At 44.0% G+C, this 21453-nt stretch overlaps 2 protein-coding genes across 4 annotated transcripts in view; one reads left to right on the plus strand and one right to left on the minus strand.

Annotated features, from left to right (window-relative positions):
* Nucleotides 1-132: 132 nt before the first annotated feature.
* EIF4H (eukaryotic translation initiation factor 4H) lies at nt 133-12954 on the minus strand. 2 transcript variants are annotated; one of them, XM_015880555.2, is made up of 7 exons: nt 12781-12954; nt 8605-8786; nt 7671-7735; nt 7476-7572; nt 6806-6871; nt 4891-5040; nt 133-4775 (listed from the first exon to the last, which is right to left on the minus strand). In XM_015880555.2, exons 1-7 carry the CDS (start codon nt 12837-12839, stop codon nt 4639-4641), a joined length of 756 nt encoding a protein of 251 aa, XP_015736041.1. In that variant the 5' UTR covers nt 12840-12954; the 3' UTR covers nt 133-4638. The 2 variants fall into 2 exon arrangements, with proteins under 2 accessions (XP_015736041.1, XP_015736042.1); XM_015880556.2 differs by lacking the exon at nt 6806-6871.
* A 108-nt stretch (nt 12955-13062) lies between these two features.
* Nucleotides 13063-21453, plus strand: part of MYBBP1A (MYB binding protein 1a) — a 36118-nt gene continuing 27727 nt past the window's right edge. For both annotated transcript variants that reach the window (XM_015880544.2, XM_015880545.2), the window contains exons 1-15: nt 13063-13784; nt 13859-13954; nt 14536-14619; nt 14793-14867; nt 14989-15096; nt 15553-15743; nt 16051-16218; nt 16538-16655; nt 18046-18335; nt 18647-18754; nt 19016-19141; nt 19380-19586; nt 20204-20312; nt 20715-20802; nt 21228-21379. In XM_015880544.2, coding sequence (XP_015736030.1) covers nt 13518-13784; nt 13859-13954; nt 14536-14619; nt 14793-14867; nt 14989-15096; nt 15553-15743; nt 16051-16218; nt 16538-16655; nt 18046-18335; nt 18647-18754; nt 19016-19141; nt 19380-19586; nt 20204-20312; nt 20715-20802; nt 21228-21379 — 2187 coding nt within the window. In that variant the 5' untranslated portion in view covers nt 13063-13517. The remainder of the gene's footprint in view (nt 13785-13858; nt 13955-14535; nt 14620-14792; nt 14868-14988; nt 15097-15552; nt 15744-16050; nt 16219-16537; nt 16656-18045; nt 18336-18646; nt 18755-19015; nt 19142-19379; nt 19587-20203; nt 20313-20714; nt 20803-21227; nt 21380-21453) is intronic.

Consider the following 21453-nt stretch of genomic DNA (forward strand, 5'->3'; position numbering starts at 1 on the left):
AAAAGCCAAACCCTGCATCAACCCTAACCCTGCATCAACCCTGCGGTGCATTAAAGCTTCATCCCATTCTTACCCTTCTCAGTTCATCCACAGAGACAAAAAAATCAGTCTTCTATTGGCACACAAATCCTAGAAGGTTTGAATGCTTTTATTGGAGTTTGGTACAGCGATACAAAGTTGACAGGTTGGTTACAGTACAGGTTTTGCAGGGGGTTCATCATAGAGGTACTCGGTGATTTTTTGGTTTGTTCAAAAGGAAGAGGCGGATTTTGGGGAGCACGGTGACAGAACAGAACGACGTCATGGTGGGAAGGAAATCCCTGCCACTATAACACGGACCTGGCTGAAACCTACAGGGCAACAAGGTGCAACCAGCAACGTTCCCAGCAATGACACCAACCCCGGGGTGCTGCAGAGCTTTACACAGCAGAGTGTGGATTAAGCAGCGTTTCTGTGAGGTCCTTAAAGCCCTCGGACACATTTTGCTGCAAAGGGGACAGAAATGAGGGAAGCTGAAGTTGCATTCAGCCTGCAAAGGGAGCAGGCAAAGTCACAGTCATTCAGCAATGGGAAAAGCTATGGAACAGGAAACCCTAAAATGCTTTTGATGGAGTAACCCAACAGTTACAGTAACACGAGGAACGTGACCTAAGACCTAAGAACAGTGACACTAAATGCATTCCATAACACTGCATGTGCGGCCACAGCCTGATCTCCATTCCTTGTGTCCATCTCAGCTTTGCACAGCAGACACCAGCAGGGCTCCTGCACAGCCCCATAGAGCTGAAAAGCTGCAAGCTGGACACGTGGAGCTTCAATAGCTCACAGCTGGCCCAGAACATCATCAGGATATTGCTATTACTTATGTGCACCAAGCTTGGGGGTCACATCAGGATCAAACCACTTCAGAAAGCAAAGTCGATGAATATGATCAAACTACAGCAATGCTCCCAGCAGGCGACGTGCTAAAGGTGGTATTGAAACCGTAACAGAACACACAGGGCAGGTTGTAAAAATATCAGCACTACTCAAATAGAGCCCAGGACTGTGAGGGCTGGGCTGAAACTCAACCACAGCCAGCTGCAGTGCACACAACACAACTGCAGGGTCAGCACAGCTCCTCAGTCACAGCAGCATATCCAGCACCTCAATGACACTACACACATCAGTCAGCCCTGAGGGCACAGCTCCACCACCAGCCCATCATCTGAACAGCTCAATGTCCCCACTCATCTGCTCAGCCACCAAACAGCACTCATGACCACAAGGCAGCACCCACCGCGGTGCTGTTATCAAAGCAGGTGGTGGTTTAGCACTCGGGACCACCCCATGTACAGAGCTGTGCTTATTTACTGCTGGTGGTTGACAGTACAGCTCTGCAGCACATCAGATACACACCACAGCAACCTCCTCAACCTGCAGCCAAACAGGAGGAATGCAAAGCCCTCAGTTCACAAACAGCAGAGCTGTTCAATTCCATTTCAGTATCAAAACTACCTACTGCATTCCTGACTGCAGTTTTCCTTAAGTTCAAGCTGGGAAAAGAAACCAACAACTCTACTAGAAATTACTTGGTGAGAATATGAACATCTACAAAGTGAATTACCCATCTGCTACTAGTGCAGTAACCTGCTCCAGGCTTTGCCATCCAGGTTAAGCCTCGAGGTGAAATGAAGCACTACAGCTCGAGCTGTGTTTTGCTGCTGGGAGTCGTCTTGTTTCCTCTTATAAACTTAAACAACCCAATCATAAGGAAATTAAATAGCTTTTACAACTGCTGACATAAGGTGCAACAACCCAAAGGAAACCAGGCAATGCCAATTTATGTATCTGAACTATTAAAAGGCGACTATTTGGGGATCAGGCTGCTTTCACTAGTAGGAAACTCTTAAGTGAAAGGTTGGTGGGAAGAGAAAATCGAATGAGATGAGCTTTTTTCCTTCCCTCACAAACCAGTGTCACTTCTACAAACACAACCATGCACAGTAATGAAATTATTGCCACTATAATCATGTTTGAAAGACCAACTACAAGCAAGCCTTATGGAAGCAGCTGAAGGACGCCATCTCCAGCCATTAGCCCTTCTGCATCTGAGAGCAGCCACGTGGGACAGGCAGTGCTGTGCAGCCAGCAAGTCACTCCTGAGAGGGATCCAATGCTCACACTGTCACGATGGCACGTTTGAGGATACAGAGCTGACCCAATAGCTGGAAGACAAACACTTCCCATCATTTCATACTATGGAAAGCAGTAAAACCAGTAGGAATGAAGGCCAAAGCTCATTTCTTCAATTAAGAACTAAACACATGGCTTTTAACTTACCCTGCAGTATGCATCTACTTGAAAACACAGGGCAACAACAACATTAACAGTTACAACCAGCAGGAAACAGATCGATATTGGGAGAAACCAGGCAGGAAAACAGCAAGCTGATCTATTCATTTTGCCTTACCAAACACACCACATTAGAATGCACAACTCCAACTCAAAGCACACACGTTTTACCCTTCACCAGACAGGGCACCGTTTTCAGAGAGCAGCAGAATTCAGCTGTTAGGAAACGTTACCAGGAGCTTCAGGAAGTAAAAGCTTCAATACTTCCAAATCCTGCCCTGCAGCATTTGCAATAGAACTTAAAGCCACAGAACAAACCTGGACTTGCTTCCTCTCCTACATGATTTTTACTTCACTGCCTCCTACAGTCCAGATCCACCTAGTTCTACAGTTTAGTACTTGCCTAGATTATATTTCTCCCCTTCTTCTTTCCAACCCCCCCTTATTTAAGTATCCATTACTTCCAAATCAATACAGCGTTAAAGAACTTTGGAGGGGGAGATGGACACAAGCTACAGCAGACTCAAATAAAGACCAGTGTTAAATATTACTTAATGTTTTCTTTTATTTAAAAGATCATTCACAAAATACCATATCCATAAACTTACTTTGTTATGAAGCAGAATGTGTTAAGTGTCTGGAATTCTTGTCTTTTTTCTTTTTCTTTTTTTTTTTTTTTTGTTCTTTTTTTTTTTCTTTTTAAACATTTAAAAGTCAACTGTCTTGACTAGAGGTGAATTTTATATGGGTATTTGTTCTTAAAATCTTTTCCACGTTGGAGATGTAAATAGGTCAATTACTGGTTTGGAATACAACCACACAAATGCATGTCTGTCTTAAATTATTAGTGTTAGACAAATGGTTCTTATCTCAGAAGCAGATTAAGTGACAGGCAGAAGGAAGGAAAGAGTCGTTCTGTGAGTTGCTGGGACTCTGACATTACAAAAGTAACTTTAGAGAAGGAATTCACCACCAGCAGCGGTTGCTGGCAGTGAAGCAGCCATGCTTCCAAGAACTTTGGTGTGCTGGTTGTTTTAGCTGAAAGCTGTCAGCACTAATATTAGGGGCTCACGTTTCTCATGCATTGGATGTATCCACACTTCAGTGTTAGAGAACCAGATTCTGTTTTCAAACATCACGTGCTCTCTCTCCCTTTAGTTCCAGCTTCCCCCTCCCTCCTCCCACACCGAACACCCAAGAATTGCAAGAAACACTTCAAGTTCAGAGAGATGCAGCAATTAGAGATGCTTTCCACCCAAACTTCTACATGAAGAGAATCTATAGAGTAACTATTTCTAATCCGCCCATTTTAATGGTACTGTGAAAGCAGAGGTCTTAAAACTGTACACCACTGGGCAAAGAAATACAGGGGGTAATGGCAATTACATACCGCATGGCAAAGTATATACTCCTGAAATAAAAAAAGTCAGTTTTACCTGTAGAAACTTCATTTAAAAATTTTTTACCAAACATGTAAAACCCAAAGAAAAGTAAGAAGAGCCAGTGAGCAGCTGTGCTCCAACAGGCACAGTTTTGCAGCACTAACCTCGAGCTCAGGAGCGTAGTATCATACCATTCTGAGTCTACAAAAGTCTTATCAGCAGCACTCTGCTGGCAGGTGCTTTATCCATACTGATTCCACCTATTTGCCAGGCTTCTCAGCCAACTTTATTTGCAGCTATCGATACTTCCAGGTAACCTGTGAGAAAAGGGCAGCTACCTCCTTAGTTTTATAAGGGGCTCCGCTCTACACAACTACTCATCAATTATCCTAAATGGTATTTCACCACATGGTTAGAACTGTAAATTATTCTGTTCAACTCATCTGGACTCTCCAGTTTTCCTCTTCAGAGCCACAGCAATACAGAACAAGACATGCAGGTCAGAAGAGGAGCACTGAGGAAGTAAAAGGAAACAATATGGAGTCGTAACTAAGTCTAACCTGTGCTTCTAAAGTAAAAGAAACCCAGAAAGGAGGAAGTGAAGCAGCACCTTTGTCCATAGACCTCCACACTCGTGGAAGCAGCCACACTGCCTTATCTACTGGCAACTGTGCTGCTTGGAAGGAAACAGAAGAGGAAACTCAGCACAAAGCAGGCACTAGATACAGCAAAGCCAAGAACATACTAAAAACCACTTGTTAACAGCTGACATGCATTCACAAGCTCTGTGTTTTCGGTTTCAAAGAGGACAAATGCCAGATGGCAGGAATGGTAAACTGCAGGGTTGACATTCCAGCAGAGCTAGTCACTCTGTACTGTCTTGCGTTTTCTCCCGCCTCCCCATTCCCTCTCAACACCAAACTCAGTCGTGCTCCTTTACTACTTCCTCTCGGGGCTTGGCTCCACCAAAGATAGCAGAATTTGGGTTGGCTACTTGATTGAGGGGAGTACCGACTGTTCGAGGTTTGAGCTGAAGTCGGGGCCGCTGCGCTCTTTCCTCTGGAAAAAAGAAAAGTAAAGTTTAAGATTTGTCTGTCGAGGGCAGCAGCTTTAATCTGATAAAGAAAAATCACAGTCATTCTTAAAGGAAAGACCGCGTTACAGACGAGTTTACCTTCTGTTGGCTCCCTGAAGTCCATGGAAGATCCACGAAGGGGAGGCCCATCTCGGAAACGACCACTTCCCATTAAGGCACCCGGTGGTCGTCGATCTCCAGGGCGAGTTCCTCTACCCCGGCCTCCCAAGAAATCATCATCTTTGAATCCTGAAGAAGGAAAATGATGAACTTAAAGCTCACGCTTCACAGTACTCATAACCTAGATTTTTATTTGGATGACTGGAAAGCCTTGCAAGTCACGGTTGCCAGTCCGAGATGATGCACTGAGAGCCTTTGTCTGTAGACAGATTGCTTCAGATTTCTAACATGTTCTGGAAGAGTCACAAGATTCCATACGAAACCATACTGTGCCACGTTCAGAACCTCATTTATTCACCTAGAGGCTCAGTCTTTGAGGAAGGGTCATCAAGCACTGTTAAAGTACATGCTTCAACCTCAACTTCAGACTTAACACTATAAGGTGAATTCAGAGATAACACTAGAAATACCCTGAGTACTGCTGCAGTCACAAGATCACACTGCTCACAACCATAGCATGAAACCTGCAGAAACAGAACAAATGGGAAAAGAAGCAGGGAGTAGTAAAACTCCATAGCTTTCCACTTATACAACTAGCAGGCTAGACTTCCAATATGAAACTGACTACATTCCTTCAGTCTGTACATCAAAACCCACCCAAAACTAACAGTCACTGACTGGACTTCCATTTCCTACCAGTGACTATCTGGGTAGATTCCTGTTACTCCATCTGCATTCAATGGGAAGAAGATATTTCAATCTAGTAACATATTGAAGTGGACTTGAATCGCTTTTCAGAAGCTGCTTGTTGTGTTCCCATCTGAATGTTTCTGCTCCTACTCAGCATATGGCAGAATTGCAGGACAATCCTCTGCTTCAGTGCCAAACAGCATTTTTAAAGACTTGATCCAGTGCAATGGAACCTGAGAAAAACTTCTGTAGCAACTAAGACTTAAATGCTAAACTTCTGGCACAAAAAAAAATCACTTGTCCAGATGAAACATATCTGTATTTGAAGAAGCTGCCAAAAAAGCTATAAGGCTATGGAGGCTGTGACACGAGAATGCTAAGCTACAAAGGCAGGTTAAGCACAGCACTGTAGCAAGCTTATTCTCTCCAGCATCATGCTTCAGTTCCATGCTAGTGGCAATGGTGCACTTTGTCACCGCTCCTTCTGCTTTGTCCATTCCACTCAGGCAGAGACCAGACATTGCAACATTGCACTTGCCAACATCTCCCCATCAGAAAATGGGCCAAACCCACAATTTCAGAGGACAAAAGCACAGCTGTTAATGCCACCTTGGATACCTATAATTAAAAACTAACTGGAAGTCAAAAAACAAACAGTGGCACTATCACTACCTTCTAACTCAGCTCTAACTTCAGTCATTTGCTGCAACTTGCACTACTGTAACAGACCTAACCTTCAGGAACTGCTCGCAGATGTACTTTGGAACTCTAACACACCTTTGTAGACATCAGTATTTCAGGAATACACACATGACGTTACATTTTAACAGCTTAAAGCCTCCACATTTGAGAGAATACAGCACCAATAGCAGTTTTTCCACATGACCCATCCATTTCTGGTATTATTAAATAAATGTACTTGGGTTCATGCCTAAGAAATGCAGTGCTTAAAACCTTGACACCACCACCAACATTCAAAGAAGTAACTTAAATCATTTCATAACAACTAAAAATGTAAGACCACTTCCTTTGTTACAATGCGAATCAAGTTTCCCCTTTAAGAATCCCACTGTAGCCATAGCACATCCAGAGCTGGCACACAGTAGATTGAGTCAAAACAGAAATGAGGACAAATGTAGCTGACATGGAAGTGAGAACATTTCAGTGCCTTTTAGGCTGCCTATATAAGTGTTAATACTGGTACCAGAACCGAAGTCATCTCTGGAATCCCATCCACCTCCTCTGGTTTCTCGGGAACCTCCTCCCATTCCTAGGAAAAAAGCCACAATTGTGTTCAGATCTAAAGCTGTGGGAAAGACTGATCAACGGGACACCAAACCTAAGTCCAGTCCTTCAATCTCCAGTGCCATGCTGCTGGAAACGCTTCATTTCAGTACTGCCAAGTTCCATTGGAAAGGAACAAAAGATTAGTTTATATTAACCAAAAATACCTCATCAGGAAAGCTTCTCTAATACACGTTGCATGAAAAACTTCAGTGAATTCAGTTTTATCAACAGCAAAGCCTGCTTACAGGAGACACTGCTTACTCACTGTCTTATATCATAAAAAGAACAGTAGCAGATCAGACTCTTGGACTTATGATTGCTCTCTGCCAGACACCGTCCATTGCTAAGGGTATTGGTCTCACTTCCTGGGTTAGGAGTGACAACACGTTCAGCTCTTGGACACAAAGCACATCTACTGCAGGCATTTCAGGAGCGGCAGCAGCTACATTTAAGACGACACATACAAATCTTCCTTCCTGTATACTCTTCATGTTGATCTGTGTGCCTTGCATGCATTAGCTCACACCAAAAGTCATAATTACAATAGCTATATTGAAAAAGCAGATATCTAGGAAAATAGAATTCACCTCTGTCATCAGGTCCGCCTTTTCTGAAACCAAAGCCACCTTTATCCTGTTTTCTGCCTTCTGCTATGTCCACTCGGAGTGATCGGTCACCCAAAAGCTGTTAAATATAAAGAGGAAAATCTCTTTCTGGTGGGCTGCCAAGGAGTGCAAGACTTGTGCTCAACTATTTCACAAATTAATTGGAAATATACTTACTGCACCATCATATGTAAGAGCTTCCTTGAGTGACTCCACTTCATCAAACTCTACATAACAAAATCCTGTAAAAAAAAAAAAACACCTTGTAAGTCAATACCAGCATTTTAAAGGGCATTTATAAGAAGCTTCTCTTCCCGTATGTGTCCCTTCTCTTTCAGCTATGAGCTAGGATAAGCGCAAGATGCACACAACTCCAATCAACCATCATTAAAGATGAACTCATTTATAATTTATACCTATGGTTATTAACAGCTGGGACAGCTCCTGCAGCAGAACTCTGCACAGGTACTACACAAGTGGGAGCACGATGGTTTCCTTCCCTTTACATTCTCATGACAGGTTATATTTGATTTACGACTTACACTAAGTATTTAGCTGAATATTGACATTTGTTATTAGCATCTTTCAACAAAAAACTGAGGTACCTGCTGGCTGGGAGCCTGCTTTTGTCACATCACTTAGTGAATGAATTCACTATGCTTCTTCTGAGACTCCTTGCATTAAACCTTCATCCCCTAACAGAGTGACTTAGAAATGCACTCCCTTTCCAGAAGCTACTTCCAATGGAAATATGATTCACTTTAACGCAACCACGTGAATGGCTTACCTAACTGCCCTTCATATCTTAGAAAAAGGCAAAGCAATGGGAATCTTCTAAACAAAGATTATATACACACACAAAACTTAAGATGTTCAGTCTGAGGTGGGTCAGACACTTCAGTTTTATTATAAAATACAATAAAAAACAAACAAGGCTTGAGAGTCTTTCATGATGGGGAAAATATTGACTTATTTGTTGGTGAAAGACCTCATGTAAGTCAGCGTGGCAGAACAAGCACGTATCAAACTAATGTTACAGTGGAGCCTGAAATTAGTCGTTGAAATGATAATTTTCTCCTCCCAGTAAACAAACTAAATCCTGAACACTCACCTTTAAATTTGTCTGTTTCCTTGTCTCTGACTAGTCGTACGCTCCTTACGCTGAGATCCTTGAAGATGGCATCTATGTCTCCTTGAACAGTGTTGAAGGGTAGATTTCCCACATAGGCTGTGAAAGGGGGCTCTGTTGGCAGCTCTTTCTGTTTGCGTGGACCAAGGCCACCACCACGAGACCTGGTGAAAAAGCACAGCCCATTTCTGAACAGGACTCCCAGCACAGCCAATAGAGCAGTACGATGCTGACTGACCTCCTGGGAGTGGATTTTCTCACCAGCTTCTGTTAGAGGCCCTTGATCTGTACCCATCACCTCCACAACAGTCCTGCCAACAGCTTTACAACACTACCTGACCAGTACTCCAATGGGAAAAGATGGAGTGAGGACTGAACTTCCCTGTATCACAAGACATTAAGATTGTAGCAACATGGAGCTATCCACACTGCTTCCTACTCTAAGAAAAAACAACACACCACGGACTAGATCTTAAGAATAACTTACAGCAGTAAAGAAATTGTTGCATGGCACAGCCACATCCTGAAGCTTACATGGAAACAAACCATTGAATTAAACGTGCATCATCAATTCCACGATAGTTTAAACATCTTTTGACCCCAAAAAGTTACTGCAGGAATCAGCTGTCAGGTATCTAAAGGGAACCTGATCTGGAACAAATACTGAACAGCTCGGCTGAACAAGACATTCTAAAGGCAGAACAAAACAATTTAAGTGGTACTCGGATGTTTCCTTCTTCCTTTGTGGTTCACAAATAAGGCAGAAGAAAACAAAGTTGTCTTTTCATACCCTTTTTCAGCCTCATTTAAATCCATAGCACCAGCTGCTGAAGAACTAGACAAGTGCCAGCTAAATTCTTCACTGTATTCATATAAAACATCTGTGTTAATCTCCCATACAGCCTAAGCATCTAAAGATAACTTTGATCTCAATTACAGAGAGCAAAGGCCCTTAATTTGCAGCTCCTAAATTTCTTGACTACATGATGCCCCAGTCAACACAGCAACACCATGTGCATTGCCTAAGCAGACTGAGTTATCTGAGATGGCTAACTTTGACTCTGTCCATACTCTCCCCTTTAATAAATCCACTTGTAGTGGATTTTGTTCATGCCTGCTCCCTTTCCAAGTCAGTCACCGTGCATTTAAAAGGACACTGGAACTGAAGGACACTGAAGGAGTGTATTAAAGCAGGATTTGCTTGGATGACAAGGACTAATTAGACTTCTGCAGAGGGTCAAATATTATTCTGGCCAGATGCGTACAGCCAAAAATCCAGAGGGCAAGCAATGTATTTATCCACCTTTTTCAAATCCTTCTCCAATCCAGAATAAATATTTTATTGCAAATGAATGACATCATGTTGAAATCTTGGATGAGATTCCTTAACTCTTGCAAGGTAAGCCTGTCCTTGGTGCCTATTGCAAATCAGCAAATCAGCACGTTGCTCAAGAATCAAAGCTTCTATATCCACGTGCTATGAATGTACAGCAAAACTAACTGCAGCCACATGAGCAAGCTTTAAGAAAGAACTCAAGAGCACAGAGCTGCTCTAAGGACCTCAGAAACATGCAGAAGTTGCATATCTTTACCCTTTATTTTCATTGATGATTTCACAGCTATTAAAATGCCATACATTTAATTTACAGCCCAAAGTCTCGACCTTTTATTAAATCCTACCACCACATCAAAACTGCTTTGGTCAATTCTACAAAGCAGCTTTCTACCCCTTTGTCTCTCACCATGTTTATTGGGCTGTCAATCACACAGCTCAGCAAACTAATACATCTGAACGTACACCCTAAAGATGAATTCTCAGCCTTATCAACAAGGTGATCTCACCAGCTGGAAGGCAATGCACCAACACAGGAAAGAGAGCACGAGCCAGGGCTCCAACTACAGCTACCACCACTTAGAAAGCGGAATTAACATGCAATGGATGGAAGGTCTCAGTTATAAAATAATATATCTGGTATTCTAGGCTATTTGAGGAACACAAGAAGTCATAAACAGGGTTTCAAACAGCATCCTATAAGCTCTGCGTACAGCCCTTACTATTTTTGCAATACCAGAAGAAACTATTCCTACATGTTGCTGCATTTCTCCAACAATGAAAATAAATAAGGCTGAATCCAGTAACCAGATAAGACTGCAACCATGTGCTGAGTTTGTAACAAAATACAACAGTACGTCAACTATAACTAAAAACATCCCTGAACTCGGTGACCTGGGTCACACCAAAATGCTCATGTCTGCATTTCCCACTCAGTGCAACTCTTGCTGAGACACAATGAGGTAATAATTACATCACCTACACAGGAGAATTGGGTATATTTACAGTAAACCTGCAAAGGCAGGAAGAAGAATCCCTATAATCAGGTTATTTTTTGGTGGACTGAGACAGGTGGCCAAACTGAAGGGAAGGAGCAGCCAAGCTGTGATTCTGCAGCCCTACAGCAACAAGCAGGAGGCAGAAAGGATTCCTTAACCAGAACCTTCAAGAGTAACAGCCACGTTTTCACTATGCTACACATTATCAGACCTCACACTTAGCAGAGGGAGCTATTACAATCTAGTCTACTGAATCGGATGCTACTGACTTACCAGGGACACCTGCAGAGGTACCTACTAATTAGTTCAATGCATCCAAGTCTTGCCCGAGAGCAAGTTCAAGTGCTCACTTCAAGAAATCTGAATATGAAAGGGACATTTTAATTTCAGCTTTATTACTTCATGCTACATGCCTACAGTGACAAGGGCAGATTCTATAGCAACACCTGAATTAGTTACGAGTGTCAAGTGCCACTTCAGGCTGTCATCATTGTCAAAGCAGATTTCTAAGCAGCTGTATCATCTGTTTGTTCTGGGATGTCTCCCTTCAGAGGAAGGAAAACCACGTGCAGAAAAACTAATTCAGAAAGTTTAAGTGCTAAAGACAAAAACTCGCTCCTGTTCCGATCTCAGCAACACTCCCTGCAACCTGAACAGCCAAAGAGATTAAACCCATTAATTCCTTTAAGCACAGACGATGAGAACACTGTTGTTTAGAAACATCTCTAGAATGACAACTATAAAAACAGTGTACTCATTAAAACTTGCTTGCAAAGAGTTTATTTCCCAGTTTTATGCCCATTGTTTTAATTTAGAGCAGACTACCTTGCACTACACCAACCTTTAAGAAGTTTACCTGAATTTGGTTGGACTAAGATGTTCTTCTAGGTCTTTTCCAACCTTGATAATTCTGTGAATTCCCTAACGTCATTTAAGGCAAACTTTGAAATTGCTATTGCTTTTGTAGCCCACTTCCCTTTCCTCTAACATGAATAGCTTCCAGCGTGGATACAGAGATGATCTCTGTTCCTAAGGCTCCATGATTTCGAGTCACCCCCTGGACTCTGGATAACGCCGTAGGGCAGCCCACCGTGGGCATCGCACTGCCGGCTCCAGAGGCTCCCACCCTCCTCAAACCCTTCATTGGAGGAAGCTCCATCCTCCCATAGCTGCCCTGCAGTAACTCCTCACATCCCGCCTTGGCTGCGGCCCAACACCTCCCTAAATCCCCTCCCCACCCCTCCCACGTTCCCCGTCCCCTGTGATCGCATCGCCGCGCACCTCACCCCCCCGCCCCTTCCCGGAGCTCCAAAGCAGCCAGACCTCAAACCTCGCCACACTCCTATGGGCCGCACGAAGGATTCTGCCCCCAGGGATCTCAGCCGCCCCCCAAACCGAACTGGGCAACGAGAGGTGCCGCCGAGCTCTATGGAGGCACCATCCCCACCCTCATCCCCACCCCCATCCCATCCCTTTCCCCTTCCCCATCCTTATCCCTATCCTTATCCCATCCTTATCCCATCCTTATCCCCATCCTTATCCCATCCTTATCCCATCCTTATCCCACCCCACACCTATCCCCATCCCCATCCCCACCCCCATCCCATCCCTATCCCTATCCCTATTCCCGTTCCTATCCCCATCCCTTCCCTTTCCCCTCTCGGCCGCCATTGCACAGTGCAGGGGCCATGCTAGGCCTGGCCAGGCCGCGCCCCCTCCTCCCAGGCCGAAGCAGGGTACAGATCTCCCTTCCTCCCTCCCTTCCCTATTCCCGCTGCGTTCCCCAGCTGCTCGTCCCCCTTCTCTCCCCCCCAGCCCCGCACTCACCCCCGGCCTCCGCCGAAGCTGCTGTAGGCCCGATCGTCGTAAGGATCGAAATCCGCCATGGCCACCTCAGCCTCCACCCCGTGCGAGCGTGACAGGACCACGCCCAGAGGACCCCGCGCCGCTTATATACGGCGGCGCGCGCTCCAGGGCTGCCCCTTACAAACGCCTGTCTGCAGCGCCGCGTTGAGGACGGGCTGCCCGTAACGCTGCCTGACTGCAAATCCCAGCGCCACCGTCACAGTGCGGCACCCAGCCTTTGTGCCGTGCGGTTCCGGGGCGTGAACAAAGCGAGCGGTACAAAGCACGAGTCGAATTAGAAATAAACCAATTCGTTGTTTGAGCTGTTTGTTTGTTTGTCTGTACGTCGAATTGAAGAGTATTAGGAAAAGAAACTTAACGGGGATTAACGGCGAGGGAAGAGCCCAGCGCCGAACTGTGCCTGTGTGGCGCAGTGGTTAAGGACGCTGCTTTGAAACACTGGAGACCCGGGTTCGAATCCCGGTTCGAATCCCGGTTCGAATCCCCCCTGGGGTCGAAGTGCCGCTGTGCTACACAGAGGCTCGAACCCCGGGGGTTGGACTCTTTGATCTCTAAGGTCCCTTCCAACTCGATACTATGAGACGTTTGTGGGGGGCTCCAGGAGCCGCAATGAACCGGGATCCCATATCTGAACCAACACAGAACCGGGATCCCATATCTGAACATATCTGAACTAGTGAGGAATAATGTGACCCGCTATGGCATGGCGGACACGGCAACATCTCGATCCATTGCACAGCACCCGCTACCCCGGAAGAGGCGGAGCGGGCAGCCCCACGTGTAGAGGAGGCGGCATGGCGGAGCGGGAGGCTCGGCAGGGAGCGGGGATACCCAGCGACCCCCGTGGGGTGTTGAGGAAAGGACGGGCGTTCCTCGATCTGTTCTGGGATATCGCCAAACCGGAGCAGGGTGTGAGGCTGGAGGCCACCGAGAACCTGCTGAGGCACCTGAAGGACGGCGGGGAGGTGAGGGGATGCGGGTATAGGGGTGGGATGGGATGGGGGTGTCACAGCGCTGTCACCACCCGGCTGTGTTCCAGGATGAAGAGCTGCAATACGCCCTAAAGCGCCTGGTGGAAGGGCTGGGAGCCACACGAGAGGCTGCGAGGCCGGGATTCAGCTTGGCCCTGGCGCAGGTCAGTGTTGGAGTCACAGAATCACAGAATGAGCCGGGTTGGAAGGGACCTCAAGGATCATGTAGTTCCAACCCCCTGCCTGGCAGGGCCACCAAACATACACATTTACTAGATCAGGTTACCCAGGAGACCCCATAGATCCCCATAGAGACCCCATAGATCAGGTTGCCCATGGCCCCGTCCAACCTGGCCTTGAACACCTCCAAGGCCAGAGAATCCACAACCTCCCTGTGCAGCCTGTTCCAGGACCTAACTAGTCTCCTAGTAAAGAACTTCCCCCTAACATCCAACCTAAATCTTCCTTCTTTAAACTTAAAACCATTTCCCCTAGTCCTGCTATTATCAGCCTTTTCGAAGTCCTAATATCACACCCCACAATTATCCTGTATGGGTAATTTTTCCTCGTGTTTCACATATATTGCGTCTAAAATCTCCTTATTGTGGCCTAATAAGCGTGTCAGACATCCATGCTCTATTCTACCCTAATAAAGTAGCACGTCTCGTGTTCAGCCCTGTTTTGGCTGAACACCTTCATAGAACTCATAGAGCTGCAGGCTGAGCTGTCTGATCCACCTCCTCAGGTTTTAAAGGCTTTTGAGGAAATCCCACTGTGCAGCGTCCTGGAACAGATCAAAGAAAAGCATAATCTGGAAAAAGTGAAAAAGGTGAGTAGGAAAAGTGAACGTGAGCTTTGACTTCTCAGTGTTTTGGGGTTTATTTTCTGACTTCTCAGTGTTTTGGGGTTTATTTTTTGACTTCTCGGTGTTTTGGGGTTTATTTTTTGACTTCTCAGCGTGTTGGGGTTTATTCTGCTATTGTTTTCTTTTTACCTTTTCAGAAACTCGTACGAAATGCTGCTTTTGGGAACTTCTTTGGAGTTATGGCTCTGTTTCAATCTGGCCGGCTTATCAAGGTAACATTACCATTGCTAGTTTGGTTTGTCAGCAGTTGGTCCTAGGGCTGTCTAAAACAGAGAGGGGCTGTAGAAGGAAAGGCTGCACGCTGTCACTTTTTAAGTCACCTTTCTTTTCCAGGACCAGAAAGCTCTGCTGGAGTGTATGCAGCTTCTGCAGCAGCTGGCACATCACCAAACACACCTCAGAGATCTCCCCAGCAAAACCCTTGTAGACATTCTGTTGGAGGTACGGCCACAGCGTGTGGTGGATGGGAGGAGGGGAAGGCATTGCTTTGGGAGCTGCTTTTTCATTGTGTTGTTCATAGCTAAAAGTTGAGGGAGGATGATGGAAGAGTGAATCTAAACTGTGGGAGTTGTATTCTGAATTGTCTGTAAGCAGTTGCTTTTATCCTGGGAAGGATGCTCTGGTTTACTTTACTCTGACTCCATCATGGACAAAGCCGTGCTTACTGACAACATATTGTCCTGTTCCGTGTGGTTCAACACCTATATGGCAATACTGGATAAGAACTGGTTAATTTTGCTTGCACCACCATAAAGACGAGTTGTAAAGCTTTTTGAACACCACAGGCTTTTAATAACGTGCTGTACAATGCAGATGTTATATAATATACTACACAGCAGGTTAATAAAATGCCCTCAGATGTTTCTCACGTTCTCTCTAACCTTCATTTCTGTCCAGGTTCCTGAAGCTGTGTTTGAGGAGGTGCTGTTTGGCATCTTGCAAGCTGACCTGACTTCAGCCTTCACATCTCCAGAGAACCTGCACCTTCTACTTGTGGGCATGCAGAAGTTTCCTGGTGTTCTAAAACCTAAAAAGCTAAAGAAGCTGTTTGGTTCACCTACTATTGTAAATGAAGAAAATATCCCCAGGTAAGTTGTTAAAAGAGCACCATTAAATGCAGCAATCTTGGTCTATTGGCTGCCTGTGAGAGAATTATGACTTTCCCTCTGAAACCTGCTTGTATTTACTACTAGGAATGCTTTCTCTTTCTATGGTATGCTATGGGTTAAATGCTAACAGCTATGCAGGTTATTAAACTATAGTTATAACAGTTCTCCCGAGGGGTTTTGCCTATGGTGATTAGGAGATACTCTGTGTTGTTCAGCAGCATGAATTAGGCCTTCAGCAATCCCCTCGCAGGCTTGATCTCTCACACTACGCTCCTGCTTCTTTTAGACTTGTAGAGCTTCTGGAAAGTGCTGCCAAGTCAGAGAAGAAGGACAAGAAATTGCCCAGTGTAGGGCTTGATTTGCTACAAGTTTCATTGAAGGAAGGTGCCTTTGAACTGTTCTGGAATGAAGCTGTGGAGAATGGGCTATTCAAGGAGAAATCAGGACCTGTGAGGTTTGTTTGAATGTGCAGTATTTATTGTTTTCCTTATTATCCTTCTGTTTCTTCCCTCCATGTGGAACATATGGTTTCTGATGAACAATGTGAAATGTTTGATTATTTAGGTATTCATGATAAACCTTACAGGAATCTAGATCCGTGAATTATCAGTAAGATCAGCCTGGCCCCATTACTTACTCTGTCATACAATCATAGAATGGCCTGGCTCGAAAAGGGTCTCAAAGATCATCTAGTTTCAACCCCCTGTCTCATCTTTCTGTGTGGCTTTGTGGCTTTGTCTCTATTTGAGATGATCTGCTTTGTTTCTGCTCAGTTACATGTGCTTTCGGCTGCTGGGCAGTGCTCTCCCACTGTTGTCTCTGGATCAGCTGCAGATGGTTCTCAAAGGGAGGGTGATGCAGCACTATGGAGAACACGTGGTAACGACTCAGGTAGGTCTTCTCAAGGTACTCATGCTCAGGGATAAAGACACTGTTCTGAGCAGAACTTCCCCCCACCTCTGTCCACCTTTCTCTTCTTGTATTTAAAAAAAAAATAAAAATATATATATATATATATATGTAGGTATATATATATGTGATTCAGACTTTGGACTCTTAGCAAAATCAGAGTTATTGCACGATGGTAAAGACAAAGAAGGACAACTTGCTCTTTGTGTATTTTAGTGCTTGTCTCATTAAGCACATCTTTAGTGCAGATTTTATATGGAAATTGGGTTTTGGAACTCCTCTTCCTCCTTCCCACTTAGGAATCAAGCAAACAGCACATCTCTACTATAAAAGGAGGAAGAATAAAAGGAGAGTACTGGTAATAACAGGCTTTAACTTGGCTGTCACGCTAACACAGTCCTAAACATTCTCAATGGACCACAAATCATTGCCCTTTCTTGGGAGGGATTGGACTCGGTAATCTTTCTGTTCTTCCTTGTGCATTGAAAGATTTGTTAATGTAATTCCTGTCTGAAATATACAAATCCACTGGAGACAACGTCTGTCTAACTGTGTGCAAGGAGCAAACCCTGGTTTTGTTGATGAGGAAGCAGAAAATACCTCAGTTTTATTTTCTTTGTTTTGTTTCCATCCTTTATAAGGGTTGTTTATCTTGAAAAGCAAATGGTGTAATATTGTACATCTTTATTGAATTTGTGTTGCTCTTGGAGATGGAACTGGGCAAAGCTGGAGCGGTAATGATTGACAGCTCTTACTGAATCTGCTCTTTATTTTTTAGCCAAGGGAGCAAATGTATTAAATTTGTTTTTGTTGAGACATGATGTAACTCCCACTGTGAGCTATTAGCCTGTTTGCAGCAGAATCACTTGTTCTTTTTTTCTCCCAGCTTTCATACTGATAGATAAATATGGAGATTTTGAACACAGGGAAAGCAGGACCTTCCTGAATTGTGCTTTGAGTCAGATGGCTTGTTGGAATATTTATGTTATGGGTAGATGGGTTTATAGTTAATTAGAAATCTATAGAGCTTTTATTTTAAAAGCAGCGGTCCTTAAACTTTCATTGCTGTTCCTATTCCTGCCAGGTTACTCTATTGATTATGATACAATACCAGACAAGTTGTTTTATTCACTTGTTGCATTTTTGTAATAAAGCCACAACTTGTCCTCTTCAAGGCTGGGATTCTTTGGTTGCTTTCAGTAATTCCCTTTATGTGAAATGAAATCAATGGCCTGCTGGATCCCTTATGAAAGTGTTAAGGCACGTGGCTTTAATTTACTTATTGCAGTTAAATCCATACAGTGATTTGTTCTCCTGATGACGTGCAGTCTCAGTGTGCTGTTCCCAACCTCCTTGTTGGATTGTTTTTCAGCTTCCAGACCGATTTAAGTTTGCTCCAGAGATGGAAGGATACGTAGATAAATTCCTGACCAGCTGTGATGATCCGGAGAGGCAGCTAGCAGTGATGATCGGCTTCTCTACTCTCACCAATCAAGGCTACCCAGTAGTGCCCAGCATTTGGAGGGTAGTTCGACACCTGCAGCCAGAGGCATTGCAGAAATACATTGACTGGCTCAAGGACATGTTCCTCAGGCCAGACTTGGACTGTTGTTTAGACTTCACAACTAACCGGCAAAAGCAGAACCACGAATATAAAAACATGTGAGTGTGTTTATGATGCGTCTTTCCTTTCTGTTTCATGGTGAGGGGAGCTACTAATGCAGTCCTTAAAACAATTCTGGTGAGCTGTAATCCCTTGGTGGGGCAAATTGATTGATTGTTGGGTAGTAAAAAGCAAGCTTGGGAAGATTGCATCTCTTCTCACGTACCTGTTGCTTCTTACCACATAACTTATTGCCATTCTTAATGTAAACCCTCTGAGTGGAAGTCACTTCTTGCTGTGTTGGGTTGTGTGCTTTGCGTTTATGTTCATGTGCTCAAGCTACTGATTGTGTTCACCTCCCTATTGAAAGAGCACAGCATAAGATTGCTCGACTAAGGAAATGGATCATCCACCGGCTTATGAGCATTGTTGAAAGTCCAGTGAAGAAAGAAGAGAGCCTCGTGATGGACATTTCCAGGTGAGAATGGTTTGAAGACTGAATGTCACACGTGTGTGGCCTCAAATGTTGACACTTCACTTTTGTGAAATCACGAGCATCCTTTTCTTTACCCCGTGTACATGGAGATAAGGGTTTTAATGTAAAGAATGGTATTTTTCAGTGTTTAAACACCCTTCAAACAATATTGTATGTGCTGTGTTCCATATAGTTTGATGCAGATAGACTGGTTTTGCTCTGCTATGACCTGACTGGCTTTTCTTATGTTTTTTCATATTCTAGGTTTTGCTTCTTCCATGCTTTCTTTGAGACTAAGAAAAAGACTTCCCAAATACCTGAGACAAATGCCCTTATATCAGACCCCCTAGATGAACAAGCTCACTCACTGGCAGCAAACTACTTCCTTGGGTAAGAGTTTTCCTTGCATACCCTATGTTTGGAATTTTTTCATCTTTCCTGAGGGTAAAACACCACAATCACCATGCAAATGGCAGAACGAGATGTTTGAGCTTGTTTGGCTTTCTCCATATTTGCCAAAATACTGCCCCCAGAGCACTCATTTCAACGCAGATCTGATTGTGAATCTGGGTTGAAATATGTCATCTAATTCACCCGATGATAACGTGCTGTCTGTTTTTCTTTGCAGGTTACTTCACACTTTAAATACCATGAATGTTTTGGGGGATACAACTGAGGCAGCAGCCTTGAGGGAGAAGCACATCCATGGTGTGACTGCAGATGGGAAGCTGTGGATCTTTCATCTTGTGGAGTATGCCAATGAGCTGCTCTCCAGTGAGAAGTATGTCAAAGCTGTGAAGCCTTTTACCAAGGAACAGAGGGATGCCTGGGAGAGGTGAGGAGTTTGGAAAGCTGTGTGCTGCGATCATGGGATGAGGAAGCTGAAAAGGCCTTGGTCTTTGTCTCTTGGCTAATAGAAGATTTTGACTGTATTCCCTTGTCTTCCTCCTTTTGTTCTGACTGCTGCAGCTGAACTGTTTCACAGGCAGTGGGAGTTGTGTCTCTTCCCCTTTAGTATCCTGCACCTGGTACCTGGGTTTCAGGACGCCTTCCTGTTTCTCATCACCCAATTCTGTTTTATTCTGTCTGTATGTTAACAGTGTATTAAGTGGTTTTGTCCTTTTCTATTTTCACTCCCAAACATGTTAGAAACTCTACTAAGCTTTTCTCCTGAGGATGCCCATTCAGACTTCCTGATGCTCTTTTCTGGGCATGATAAAGGTCTTTGTCTTGGCTATAGTATTAGGAATGTAGTTTGTGTCCAAGTGCAGAGGTTTTATAAGCCACACAGAGGTTGAGATGCTACTGTTAAGATTATATATTGTGTGTGTGTGTCCAATATCAGTAAATTGAAAGTTGAGTATAGAAAATGGTTTTGTAGATTTCTGTCTGATCTTAAGAGAGGATTCGCTGTTGTTATTGTGAAAGACTCAAAAGAATTCATTTCTTCAGAACACTTCAGACTGTGGAGAACCTGCAAAAGAAGAAAAGTAAATCAGATAGTGCCAAGCTCTTCGCTTTTCAGCAGCTTCTGCTTTTAATGGCCATTCATCTTTTCAAGGTAAGCTCTCCGAAGCAAATTTGAGTAGTGCAAAATGTGTAGAAGGTGAGACATCCTGAACACCCAGCTGGAGAATTTCTTTACATTCAGAGATCCATTCTTTCATTGCCTCTGGCTTCTAAAAATGGGAAACTGGGAGTTAATAAACTTATTCTTATGCTGTCTGTAGACATCAAGTTAGAAGGGTAAAGCTTGGCCCAAGCACTGGTTGTGTTATTGATTTGTTGCTGAGTGAAGTAATTTCTATTAACTGTATTATTTTCTTCTGTAGAGGGGTTGTAGAAGCTGATTTTAGTTCTACTTTTTAGAGAGATCCTTAGGTTTGGGATATATTCCTTTTGCTGTTGTTCGTGTTGGGGAATTCACAAATTAAGTGTTTACTGTCTACTTATGGTTAAACAGAATCCCTCTGAAACAATGGAAATTCTGAGTGACCTCCTGAACTGCACAGAGAGGGCATTCAGCAAGGAACCTAAGAAGAAAAAGACCGGTGAGTCCTTTCTGCAGAGAGAAATTGAATTTGTCCCTAAATGTGGTCTTATTCTTAAATCCTTATGTAAATTAGTAGGTTGGAGAACAGAAACCATAATTTTTGGTGACTTAGCTGTACGAAGATAAGGATTTCCTGTCTTTCAGACTAATGAACCACTCTTAAACCTCTTTTCATGGGCTAATGTGACTACTGATTTTGTTGGAAACCCTATAAAAATGATATAGTCTGGCTAACTAGCTGCTGCTAATTGCTTTAATGTGGTCAAATAGGTACCTTATGAAGTGCAGAGATGCTAATCTAAGTAATGAATTGAATTAATTGTAGGTTTTGTTACTTGTAGAAGCTTTCCAATCACCTAAAAACTATTTCAGGTACGTTTCTCCTTGTGGTTAGTTGTTGTCTTTCCATTTGTTCCTGTGCAGAGAATGAAGAGCCAGAATGGGTTGAGGTGATAGTGGAAATCCTCCTCTCCCTCCTTGCCCAGCCCAGCCTGCTCATCCGTCGTATTTCCAACAGCGTGTTTGGACGGATCTGCCCTAACCTGACCAAGAAGGGCCTGCAGCTGATCTTGGATGTAAGTCTTGTCCGCGACAGGTAGAGAAGCATGTCTCTATTTTGGGATTAAATAAAAGCTTCCTATCTTCCTTA

Source organism: Coturnix japonica, chromosome 19 (assembly GCF_001577835.2).
Source record: "Coturnix japonica isolate 7356 chromosome 19, Coturnix japonica 2.1, whole genome shotgun sequence".
Lineage (NCBI taxonomy): Eukaryota > Metazoa > Chordata > Aves > Galliformes > Phasianidae > Coturnix > Coturnix japonica.

Excerpts from the sequence above, each read along its gene's own strand:
- EIF4H (XM_015880555.2), bottom strand. The coding sequence starts at position 12,839 with ATGGCGGATTTCGATCCTTACGACGATCGGGCCTACAGCAGCTTCGGC. Across the intron at positions 7,573-7,670 it reads CTCTTACATATGATGGTGCA|CTTTTGGGTGACCGATCACT; the intron begins GTAAGTATATTT and ends TATATTTAACAG. Across the intron at positions 5,041-6,805 it reads CAGAGATGACTTCGGTTCTG|GATTCAAAGATGATGATTTC; the intron begins GTACCAGTATTA and ends TTCCTTCTTCAG.